Source organism: Ammospiza caudacuta, chromosome 5 (genome assembly GCF_027887145.1).
Source record: "Ammospiza caudacuta isolate bAmmCau1 chromosome 5, bAmmCau1.pri, whole genome shotgun sequence".
NCBI lineage: Eukaryota > Metazoa > Chordata > Aves > Passeriformes > Passerellidae > Ammospiza > Ammospiza caudacuta.
Genome location: NC_080597.1, coordinates 15468879 through 15481276, shown reverse-complemented (window position 1 = coordinate 15481276; position 12398 = coordinate 15468879). Strand labels below are relative to the sequence as shown.

Genomic DNA, 12398 nt, shown 5'->3' with positions numbered 1-12398 from the left:
ATCTGTTGTGGAGAGGAGAAGGATTGCATTCCCAGCTCCTGGTCAAATATCCCTAGAGTCAGAGTCTTTCCCTGCTTCATGTTGTGATCAAAAGGGTATTTGAGAATCCTCCTTTTTCCCAAAGCCTGTTGCAGAGAAATAGAGCAAATATATCCCTCAGGGAAGGCTTCTGCATGGCTTTTCAGCTGAGGAGAACAAACGTGGCTCAAACATTAGCCTGGTATTTCTTTCCCTTCTTTGGAGAAAAAATGGTGACTTCTTGTTTTGGCTTAATTTCTTGCAATAACATCAGTTCAGCATCTTATTAAATTTCTCATGCCTGGAAAATAAGTATGTATGTCATGCTCTCCAGAGGGAGGACCTGGCATTCCTACCTGTCATCTGCAAAGCCACGGTGGGCCCTTAGAGCTGAGAGCAGCAGAACCATCCTTGGCCTTCAAAGTCATCCTCAGCACTACAGAGGTTTTGGTTCCATTTTCCACTGTTGTGCACACATGAGGCTTTGGAAGCAGACTTGCTGATCTACAAGGATTGCAGATCAGTGCAGTGATGGCAGTGCCATCCCATGCCACGGACCCCTTTCCCAGTCCCTTCCCGTGGGGATTTATCTGACAGGCTCTGAGCCGTGAGGGCCATGTGGCAAACTGGTTTATTCCTTACTCAATGGACTCATTCTTTGGAATGGCCTGCTGCTCATTTTCTGTTTCCAGGTTGCCTTTCAGAGATGGCAACTTCCCTTTGTAATTTATAGAGGGAATTTACAAAGGGAAGTTGTTTCTTGTTTCTACTAGGCCCAAAAGGATTTGACAATTTTCAAATTTCCAGCAATAAACATTAGTGCTCTGGTAGCTCTCTCTGCTTTTGTTCATTTCTACCTCTTCAACAGCTACACAAACCAGGCAGCTGTTTCACAGAGGACAGGAGTAGCCAGTGATGGGGGAAGTCCTCATTTTTCTCACACAGATGGAGGGAGGCTTCAGCCTTGTACCCACTGCTTCCTTTCCAGTTACTCCCAGTCATAGGAACATTTAAATTCATGGAGTTAGCTTGGTATATCAGGCTCCTACTCTGTTTAGAAACTTTGGGATTTTTAAAATTATATTCCTGTGCTATAATGAGGAAATTCCCTAGAAAGCATGTTTTAGAAAGTCTTTTAAGCAAGAGAAGTGAGTATTGAATTACTGCTTGCATGGCTGCTACTGTGCCAGGTAATGTAGGCAAGGTATGCCATGTGTCCTAAAAGAAAAGGAATCTGGGAATCTGATACAGAAGGTCATGTGTGTGACTCTTCTGGTAAGTGATCAGAGATTTTTAGCCTTGTGAAATATTTTAGAACTTTGTTTTCTAAAAGAAGATTAGCTTAGTTTCACTAGCAACTGATTAATTTTGCAAGTCAATGAAAGTAATTAAAGAATATGACTGAAAATTTACAGTAATTGACATAACTACAGTATTTTATGCGGACTTTTATTAAGTCTTCATCATTTTTGAAGCTGCTCTTCAATGGAAGATAGGACTGATTAAGGCTAGAGCTGGTTCCAGATGAACTGAATAACAAAATACTCCCCAACAGCCGGATTGGTGCTGTGTGGATTGGACTGCAGTTATTTGCCATTTTAGTGGGTTTTTTTTCTTTTTAAATAAGATGCTTAATGATGTGCTGTCTTACTGATTTAGTTGTGATAGTCCTGGTGTACATGCAACAATTTTGAAGTCCTGATTCCACTTTGCAGGATGCAAACCTGGTGGTATTTTGGTTAATGAATTGTCTGGTCATAACTTCTTAAAACAGGCTGTAAGTAATGTCTGTGTGAAGCATGGCATGCAGGAATGTATTGCATAAGGAATGTGTCTTATAGGCATCTTGTCATTATTTTGATTCCGTTAGTGAACTTGTTCCCATGCCTTGGATCAAGGAGGATTTCTGTGTGTGGTCTGAGCATGGTGACACTGTCTTATGCTACTGTTTATTTTGGCTGTGTTGGTAAAGAACAGGCAAACCTTCCTTTTCACCTCTGCAATGAGGGGGCCAAATTCACCTGCATTGAAGTTGCACAAGGCTGAACTGGACTCAGCTTTTTCATAGGAAATGTGCTGATCAATGCAGAAAGTATTTTTATTTATTTGTCTTCCAAGAGAAAGCATGGCTTGTGCAGCATTTCATGTAGAAAAAAAATCACATATAGCCACTTGTCTTCATGTCTGTGTGTGCTCAAAATTGCTGTGAAGAACATAAGCAAATCAGGACCCAGTGCCAACCAATCTATGTGGATTGGTGTTTTTTTTATTATTTATTTTCCCCCCTTCCAGGCATGAATTGAATTCTCCATATGCATGTCCCAAGCAGTTTTTAGGTCAAATAATTTTTTTATATTGATTTGTACATTGTAAAGAATTGCAAGGGCATGGGAATTTGCTTGCAGGGAGCCAGCCAGGAATTCCTGTTGTGGAGAGAAGGTCTCTCAGCTGTTGTACCTGCTGCCTGTGCTGAGCTCAAACATCATTTAGGGAACAACAGCAGAGGGGATGGAGTGTGTTCACCTCTTTCTGAATTTCCAGTGATTTCTGTGTCTTTCTAGGTTGCATTCAAGCAGTCTGAATCAGAGAACTACTGAGCTTGTCAGGACATTTGCCAGCAGATGGTCCACAGAGCTGGGGGCTCATGATTGCTTTCTAAGCTTTCTCTGGGATAAAGAGAACTTAGTGTAACTTTTGGATGAACTGAGCTGCTCCTGGACTTTGTAGATTCATATCTATTTAATGGTCTGGAGTTTCTGCTGAACCAGGGGACATGCTTATTGGGAATGCAAGGGTTCATTAGTTGGAAATCTTGAACCCAAGTGATTGCAGATCGTGGGGGAATACAACTGCTGTGTGAATTGTCTGCAAATAAATTCACTGGGTGCCACTACTAGAGCATGCATTTGAGTCATTTTCTAAATATGGTACATTACTTTATTTTATTGGATAACTACTTAGATCTAAATTGCATTTTATTTCTGACTTCCAGGTTGTGGTGGGAGATAAAGTTGTTCTCATGCCAGTCAATGCAGGACAGCCTCTGCATGCCAGCAACATTGAGCTTCTAGACAACCCTGGCTGCAAAGAGGTGAGTTCAGGAGGGCAGGAGGGTAGCTGCTGATCTGACATGGTTATAGAAAGGCTGAGGGAATTGGAATTGGTCTGCCTGGAGGAGAGTAGGCTTTGGAGTGACCTCACTGTAGCCTTGAGAGCCCACAGGAAAGATGGAGAGAGACTCTGGACAAGGGCCTGGAGTGACAGGACAAGGGGGAATGGCTTCACACTGACAGAGGGCACGTTCAGATTGGATATGAGGAAGAAATTGTGTCCTGTGAGGGTGGTGATGCCCTGGCACAGTGTTGTGGGCACACAGTTTGTGGTAATTGGAAATGGGGCTGTGGCCAAGCCTCATCCCCAATGGGCTACAGCTGTGCAGGGCAGGGGTGCAGTATTGAAGGTAATGAACCATGGGGTGCCCAGGTGTGCTGACCAGTCACCCAAAGGAACAGAGGACACACAGGTGCAATGCAGGTAAGGTGAAGAGTGTGAAAGGTAAAACATTAAAGGGCTGTGGATGCTTGAAGCCACCTTTGGTGTCCCTTGTGCCTCCACCATCCTCTCGACAGCACAGGGTGCCCAGAGAAGCTGTGGCTGCCCCTGGGTCCCTGGCAGTGTCCAAGGCCAGGCTGGATGGAGCTCTGAGCAAGCTGGGATAGTGGCAGGTGTCCCTGCCCATGGCAGTGGCTTGGAATGAGATGAACTTTACATCCCTTCCTACCCAGGCCATTCTGTGGTATGTTGTGCTTTACTGGTAACCAGAACCCACCATGAGCCCACAATGGACTCAAAGCCAGCCTTAAAAACTGGTTCCAGCTTAGCCTCAAAAACCCAAAATGAAATATTTCCTGCAGTGATAACTCTATGAGGTTTCCTTGAATATCTCAAACTCTGACTGAGGTAAGAGGAAATCCTCACTCAGTATCCCTTTGGGGTGTTCTTGGTAGGCTGTCAGCAAACAGAGCAGCATTTCCCCACTCAATCTTCTCCAGCATTACAATCATTAACATTTGAGAGCTTCAGGACCAGTGTTAAGAACTGTACAGATATGTAGCTAAGCCATGTCCCCTGCCATCCTAGATGTGGTGTGATTCTTTCAGAAGAATGGAATGTCTCAAAAAAAACCCCCATCCCCAACATACTGTAATTCGAATTATTTTTTTCCTCTAAAGGTAAATGCTGTCAACTGTAACACAAGCTGGAAAATAACTTTGTTCATGAAATTCAGTAGTTACCGAGATGACGTACTGAAAGGAGTAAGTATGATTTTTAAATTGTTTTTTGAATCAAGAAAGTATTTTACTTTATCTTAGTATCTTACTGTATTAGAAAGACTTATAAATCTTACTGTGTAGAGAAATATTACCTGGTGAATAAAAGAAGAAATAAGGACTTTATGGAGATGTTCCAAGTAACTGTAACAATAACTGTAACAAGACAATGTAGCTTTACATGCTGAGGTATTACATAGTTTCATGCCTGTAGATTAATCTGAGATAATTTACATTTTCATTTTAGAGATTAGCTTAATTTGTCCTCACATGTACCTTAATAAATCATTATCAATGGCTATTTTTTCAATAGGTGTCAAGGTACCAGCAGTTTTTGAGGAAGAATTTGAAAGGGAAAACGGTATCTTTGTGTAGACCCATTTAAGGATAGTGTTTCAAATCTTGGGGAGAGGCAGGAGGAAACAAAAATGATTCCAGCAGAAGAAATAGAGAGGGGGTGTTGGTGTTGATTGCAGAGTAGAAGTGATAAGATAATACAATGTTAGAAAAATCTCTTCACTTCCCTTAAGTAATAAGAGAGATTAGAAACAAAAAAACCACCAACTTAGTAAAGTTAACTAGAATTTAAAATGACCTTTAGGTTAATTTTTGCCCACTGTTCATTGTTGTGCTTTCTCAAAAGGCCATGGGTCTCCTGCAGGACTGAATTATCCCATCTGATTTCCAGACTTGGTGCTAAAATTGAGTACTCTTCACTTGGTACCTGCTCCAGCAATAGGAAGCTCAGAAGTATTTTCTTCTTATCAGCTCTGCTGGCATCACTGGAGCTGTTACAAATAGAAAGTTACTCTGGAGGCTTTGCCTACCACTTAACAATGCTTCTTTTCCCTATTTCTGTAGGGAGATGTTGTGAGGCTGTTTCATGCAGAGCAAGAGAAGTTTCTGACCTGTGATGAATATGAGAAGAAACAACACATTTTCCTCCGCACCACGTTACGTCAGTCAGCCACGTCTGCAACAAGTTCTAAAGCACTGTGGGAGATAGAGGTATTTTTTATTTCTCTTTATAAATATTTTAGGACCTGAAGGCCAGGGCTCAGTAAAAAAACTTCAGCACAACATGAGTCATTCATGGGCTCCTGATATCATCACACACCTCCCTGTAACTATTATTATTTCATGAAGCGGTTTGTGTAGGATGAACCATGACGAGCTGCTTTATTCTCTGTGTGTCTGGAGACAGGAGGCTTTCTTACTATATTTGCCTACACTGAAATGAGGGAGAGTCAAATTTCAAATTCAGACTTGACGTAAATGGTGTGATTTTACCAAAGCCAATCAAAGGACACTCCCCTCTCCTGAGTTTTGAGTGTTTACGTTTAGCTTCATGTGCAGTATAAAAAATGGAGAACCATGGCTGACAGGAGATCTCCCAAACATCACACAACACATCAACATTTGTTTAAAGTAAACCTGAATAAAGGTGGTCTTGTGAATGGGGGTGGTTTTGAGAAGGGAACTAGCAAACATTTTTGTTCAACTAAGAAACATTGGAAATTGGTATGTCTCAAATCCTTGCTATTACAATAATGTAACTCCTATATACCCAAAAGTTCTTGTGTGATGGATAAACTTTGGGTATTTAGAATGGAGTCTTCAGAAAAATGGTTGATTTTTGTCTGGGTAAGTATTGTCTGGAGTAGAGTGTATTGAACCTGCACTTATTGGAGATTCCTCTTTAAAGGAGACAGACACTGCTAGATTTGAAGAAAGCAAATGACCTACAGTTCAAGGGATAAAAGAAATAACCTGTGATAAGATGATATGAGGATATATCACTTGAATGAAAATTTTCCAGAAGCCCCTAGTATTGACAAAAACAGAGCTGGTATAATTGGTAAAATAATGTAAGATGGTTTGAGTTTTGCTTTTAAGTAGTGCCTAGTAGTGTAGAGCAGCTCTCCTTACTTTCTTGAGCTGCAGAGTCACAACATGTCACTAAAAAGCAAAATTTGGCTCATCATGTTTGCAGGGAATAAATTACTGAAAGCATGGAAAGTAATAGAAGGAGTACTTCCTCGCACTTGGCAAAAAATAAATGTAAATAGTTGTTATCTATCTGTGAGCTTCATGTAAGCACAGAATTCCTCTCTTTGGCATGCTGCAATGATGTTGTTTGCATATTTTTATTAGGAGTGAGCTGCAGGAAATGTCAGTGGCCTGAAGTATGATCTTGAGGAGCCGGATTAAAATCCAAATTCCTCTTTTAGGTTGTCCACCATGACCCTTGCCGGGGAGGGGCAGGACAGTGGAACAGCTTGTTTAGATTCAAGCATTTGGCAACTGGAAACTACTTGGCTGCAGAGGTAAGAATGCCAGTTAAACAAGTGTTTGTGTGCTGCCTGACCAAGTCCTGCTGGTTCAGAACAGCTGTAGCAGGTGGGTCTGCAGTGTAGATCTTCACAGAGATCCCACACTGGGCCCCTGCTGGGTCATACTGTACTGCTGCACCCAGGGCTTGCAGGGCCAACAGCACTGCTAAATATCCACCATGGTTGTACTGAAAACCCTTGGGCTCATTTATCTCTCTGCTCCTTTGATTTTTGGAGTGGTGTTGTGACTGTGGATTGGTGTCATGCAAGTTCATTGTGATTATATAGGCTGTAGGGTTCTGCTATTGCACTCTTGCCTTTTGACAAAAATTTGAATTAAAAAAGTTCTGAGGAAGTCTCTACCCCTTTCGATGGAGTGGAAGGTCCCAGAGGAGAAAGAAGATATTGCAACTTGTCTTGTACTTTGTATTAAAGCAAAAGAGTATTGCGACTCCCCAAAAGAGCAGCTTAATATATTTTAAGACTCCTTAAAAATAAAATATGGTTCTTGACAAGCTGGAATACAGCAGATAATACTAAGTGTATGAAGTGGTACAGTCTTGGATATTTTAATAACCATTAAAATATCACAGCAAGAAGCTGTGAACTTTTTTCATATCTAATCCATATTAACACAGGTCTGTGTATACAAGTTTTATCAATGGAGTTTAAAGTAGGGTTTCTTTCCACTGATTTAGTTAGGATTGCTTATTTTAACCTATGCTTTGAAGTATGAGTGCAGAAATTTACTGCAAGAAGAAAGTTATAAATCACTATATGTAAGGGAACCCCTGAAAAAAGACTTGCTGTGGCTGGCTTGAGTTAGATTTACAGCAGTGCAACTTCTGCATGCAGACAACTCTTTAGTATTCCCAGGGTGCTGCTTTTGTGTTCCAGCTCCTGTAACAGCCTGCACTGAATTCAGAGGAAGGACAAACAGGAGCTATCAAACTTTCATTTATTTCTAATTATGTCAAGGCCACTATCAAAACATAAACAGTGGACTGCTAATAATAGCTAATAATAGCTAATTTTCAAGAGGAATCAGTACTCCCACCTGAGAATGGGAGTATTTTCCTTTCTGTTTATAGTGAGGGATGCTCCCAGTAGGAAGATTTTGCTGGCTGAGCTGATGGAGAGTCAGGAAAAGCATTGAGCATACTGGTGGGCTTCCTTCTTCCCCAGGGGATCTGTCTGGGGGATTTTTAGGTGAAAAATCTTCAGGTAAAGATGTGCCATGCTGCACTGAGTGTCAGATGTGAGCTTAGGTCCTTCCTACCTCTGGAAAGGAAGTCCCCATCAGGCAGACTTGTAATATGGAGAATATAACTGGCAACAGTGGAGTGAGAGCTGGAAGAGGTTTTGGGTTGAACAGAGGTGATCTGCTGGGGCTGGAGAGCTGCATTAGTGACTGGAGAGCTGCACTGGTGACTGTGTCTGTGAGGTGTAAAATACCTCTGGTGGAGATATTAAAGGTACCGCTGTAATAAAACCCTGTGAACTGTATTTTGCACAGTTCATGTGTCAGGCACAACACACCAGCCAGCCAGACACGTCAAAGATTTATGAACAGGCAGTCAGACACCTCGTGTGCGTGAGCAAACTTTAAATCAATTGGGCAAAGCCTGCTGAGCACTTATCTGTGCTCTGGCAGCACAGGGAGATTACTCATGGTGTGGATTATCAAAGGCATCACACATTACCATGACCTGATTTTGTTTAAGCCTCCTTGATAAAGGTATCTAGAGTGGAATAAAAAGTAAAAAACACAAGAAGAAAATTCACAAATCTTTTAAGCATTCTGTTGTTGGCTAATGGTGCAATTTCTGTCACAGTTTGAGCTGTTGTAAATCAGGATTCATCACTGTTTATAACTGTCTTTTTTCGTACTTCATCCTCCCTTAAATCAGCTTGATGTGTGCCATGGAGGCTTCTGCAGGGCAGTCTTGCATGGGTTAACTCTCAGACAAGGAGGAGAAGTGTCCTTCAGCTGGGTGCCTCCCTTTTCTCCTCTCGTACCTTGTGTGAGCAGCCTGTGCCTTCTCTTTTCCTTGGAGTCATCCTGTGCCAGATGTGACTGGTCAGTCTGGTCTGGGACTGGTGGGTCACTACTGAGCCTCGCTGTGAAGGGGTGTCCCTGCAGCTTGTTAAGGTCAGGGGATAATCTGGGGACTAAGAAAGGTGAAGATGCTTGCCTCAGAGAACTAAGGAAATTAAAGCAGATAAAGGTGTTCCAATACTACAGTAAGCAAACTAAAAAAAAAAAAGTGAGGCAATACCATTGTTCAGTAAAAAAACCATAGGTGAGTACTTGTAAATATAAATGTTATAAACTTGAGAGAGGATGAAGTCAGGATATGTAAATCTAAATTCCATGTTCCTTAGAAGTACAAGAAGTCGTCCAACTTTTGTTGCCTTTCAAAGACCTCTGATATCTCTGACTTCTGACACAATCTCAAGTAGCAGTATTTCCTTTAATCCTCTTTCCACTTGGCATTATTTAGCCTAATTTTAATTACTGTGCTTCAAAGTTCTTTAAGACCTACTAATACCTTAAAGCAACCTGGATCCTCCTCCCAGACTTTGGGCTGAAGGTGAGCCACCCTGAAAGGCCCACTGCTGGAGGAATCACAGTGGGAGACTCTTGGTGATTCCCCACACCTGCATTGCCTTTGCTCTGCTGCTCTGCACACCCTGGGTCACTCACAGTGTCTGTGTGCTCTCACACAAGTACTTAAGACAGGAGAAATATACTGAAGAAAGGGTTTGATGTTTGGTGATAAGATTTGGGGCATTGGAAATCTGGGTACTTGGTAATGATGTCTGACATTAGGAAACCTTAAGCCACAGGCTTAGACATTCCCAAAGAAGTGGAACCAAATACTCAGCTGAAAAATTGGAAAGAGAAATTGTCTTCTTTAGAGACAGCAGGAGTTCTGCTGTTAGTGTCATAAGGGCTTGTTTTCACCCAAAAGAGCTGAGCCAGATCTTCAGCAGGAGATTTAGGCACTAAGCCACCAGCTAAGATCCAGGCTGCTGAGTTTCATTCTCAGAACAGAGTTTTATTCTCATCTTCACAGAGTCAGCAGTCTTTCAGAAAAAAAAGTTCTGCTGAAGATCCTTTTTATAGCCCTGGTTACAGGAAAATGACCCAAGTTATTTTGAATCTGTACATTTACAAAGAGAGGCTGTAAGGTTAGGTGAAAATTGGAGGCTTCAAAGTAACAAAGATTTCTCCAAAAGTCTTTTCAGTGAATGTAGCCATGTAGAAAGCACCCAAAGCCGTCTGTGTGTGTGTGTGGGAGTGAGCTGCAGTTTGCTTGAATAGCTTTGCAGATGCTGCAGGTTGGGACCACACAGCTGTGCCTTTCTCATGAACACATATAACCTTTTAAATATTTTAAATTGTCAAGATAAAAGTCTCTTTGAACTGAATATCAGCTTATCAATTGTGCCAAACCAAAACATGCACTTTTAATATTGTTCTCCACATTTAGAGCAGCTCTGGTTCTGTGATTTCTAAACTGGGCAATTCATACTGAAACCATTAACACTTGTTTTATGAGGCTGTTAAACTGATATGTGTGCCCACACACAAGAAGGGCAGGATAAGTCTGTCATTTCATATTCAATTTCTCAGGTGTGGCTAAAATAATTACAAAACGTATCTGCATCTATCAGATCATGTGCTGATCTCAGATATTGCAGTAGACCATAGATAAGCCACAGTATGTTCCTAATGAAACCTCATGAGCCTGTACATAATCACTGTGCAGAATTTGTAAGGAAAAAAATCAGTGATAATTATGTTTTACCTAGCTGAATAGATTAGTTACTAGATACCTGGGTCAAAATACGGCAGTAAATCCAGTGAGGTCTTTAACACCAAATTACCTCAACTAAACTCAATGAATTAAGATAAGGCAGGTAAAATGGCAGCCTGAATGTTCACATTCTGTGCTTCTCCAGAACTGTGGCCATAAACAATTACTGCTGTGGAAAACTTCTCTGGCTTTCTCATAGAGTTCTCCTTCCTCTCTCTGTAAGAGTGAAAGGGCAGGGTTTAAGCTGTAATCAATTACAGTAATTAAGTTGGATCAACTCTGATCAGAGTTTTGTTCTAAACTCTGTTCTTAAAATCCTGCATGAAACACCCTTCCAGCTTTAGGATTATTTTAGTGCTAAATACTCTTTTGAAGGTGGGAATGATTGAATTTAGTTGGGCTGAGCAGCACAGGGTTACACACACATGAGATGAAATGACAATTAGATGAATATTAATTGAACAGGAAGTCCAGTCCAGCTTGCAAAGCGGTGGTGGTGGAGCACTGCAGTGGCAATACAGGATTCAGAAATGTCCTTTTTCCTCAGGTATTGCATTGTGCAGACACAAGGTGCTGTCCCTGAGGTGATGTAGGCTTGGTGAAGAGGGACTAGTCTGTGCTGGAACAGGGTCACTGAGCTAAGGCACCCCAGATCATGAGTGTTTTGGGTGGGACTGCTGAAGCTTTGCAGGACTGTCAGCTGATTTTCACCACACTGTGGTGTAAACCACTTGATGAGAACTCTTGGACCAATGGCCAGTAGAAGTCACTCATATTTCTCTTGTCTTTCTTGAATAATTTCTTTCCGTATTACCTGACTCTACTTTTTGGTCAAAAATGCCCCAAGCTGTCCCTTTCTTTTCAGAGAAGCTTATGTACATCATTCACTTTAGATTGAGAATTGATGTTAAATTTTGCTTTTACAGTCCATGATGGGGGGTTGGCACTAGAGGATTTTTAAGGTCCCTTCTAACCCAAATAATTCTATGATTCTGTGATTAAAAATATTAGCCTTCCATGTTATAGATTTGTTATGGTATGCATTTATTCAGATGGACAGGGCCATGCCCTTCATAGTAAATTTAGGCCTGTTGTAATAATCACTTGATTGGGATCATGGTGGAGATAGCTGAGTACATACTCAAGCTAATATTGAGAGAAAATAATCCTCTCCTGCTTCTGAATAGTAAAGATTGTCACAAGAATCCCACAAGAATGGAAAACAAAGCATTTAATGAGATTTTAAGAAAGATTACATAATTGTATGGGTAATAGTATACTCAGCATTAGCTAAGATAAAAGAAATGTAAAAGGCAAATCAGTTCTTAAACTTGAGGCTCTAAACCAGGATTAAACTCCTGGTGCCCTGAAAAAACTGTCTCTATAGTTTTATGGACTTTTCTTCCACTTCCTTAAACTGTTGGAAAATGGAGTCCTGCATAGGATGTTTTATTAAGGCATTTGAGATTGATTATTTGAAGTCCATAAATTAGGTCTTTTGTTATCCACTTGTTGAAAATTGGACTACTGATAGTGATGTTTTTTATTTAGGAAGCAACAACAGAACCACAGCTTGCCAGTGTAATTTTATTTTCTTTTCTGTTTCACATTGAAACAAACCTTTGCAGAAGGCCTTGTTCATGTCCTGGTCATGCAGAGAAGGTGAACACAGTGTTAAATGCTCTGTGGTTTCTTCTGCCTTCAGAAGAAAGAGGCAAGTAACAAATAAAATAAAATAAAAATGGCCTTGTTCAACTGAGATGTGAGCTACCTTTTGCTCAGGAACAGTTTGTAAGCCAGAGAAGATGCCAGGAGATGGCAGCATCTACCAAGGCCTTCACACATCTCCTCACAGATTTCATTCTTTGGTACTGTGGGACCTCCTCACCTGG

The 12398-nt window shown here is 41.1% G+C and overlaps 1 protein-coding gene across 1 annotated transcript in view; it reads left to right on the top strand.

Moving 5' to 3' along the window:
* ITPR2 (inositol 1,4,5-trisphosphate receptor type 2) overlaps positions 1-12398 on the top strand; it is a 241630-nt gene that overhangs the window by 38932 nt on the left and 190300 nt on the right. The window contains exons 6-9 of the mRNA XM_058805787.1: positions 3011-3109; positions 4251-4334; positions 5211-5357; positions 6581-6676. Of these exons, the coding sequence (XP_058661770.1) occupies positions 3011-3109; positions 4251-4334; positions 5211-5357; positions 6581-6676 (426 nt within the window). The remainder of the gene's footprint in view (positions 1-3010; positions 3110-4250; positions 4335-5210; positions 5358-6580; positions 6677-12398) is intronic.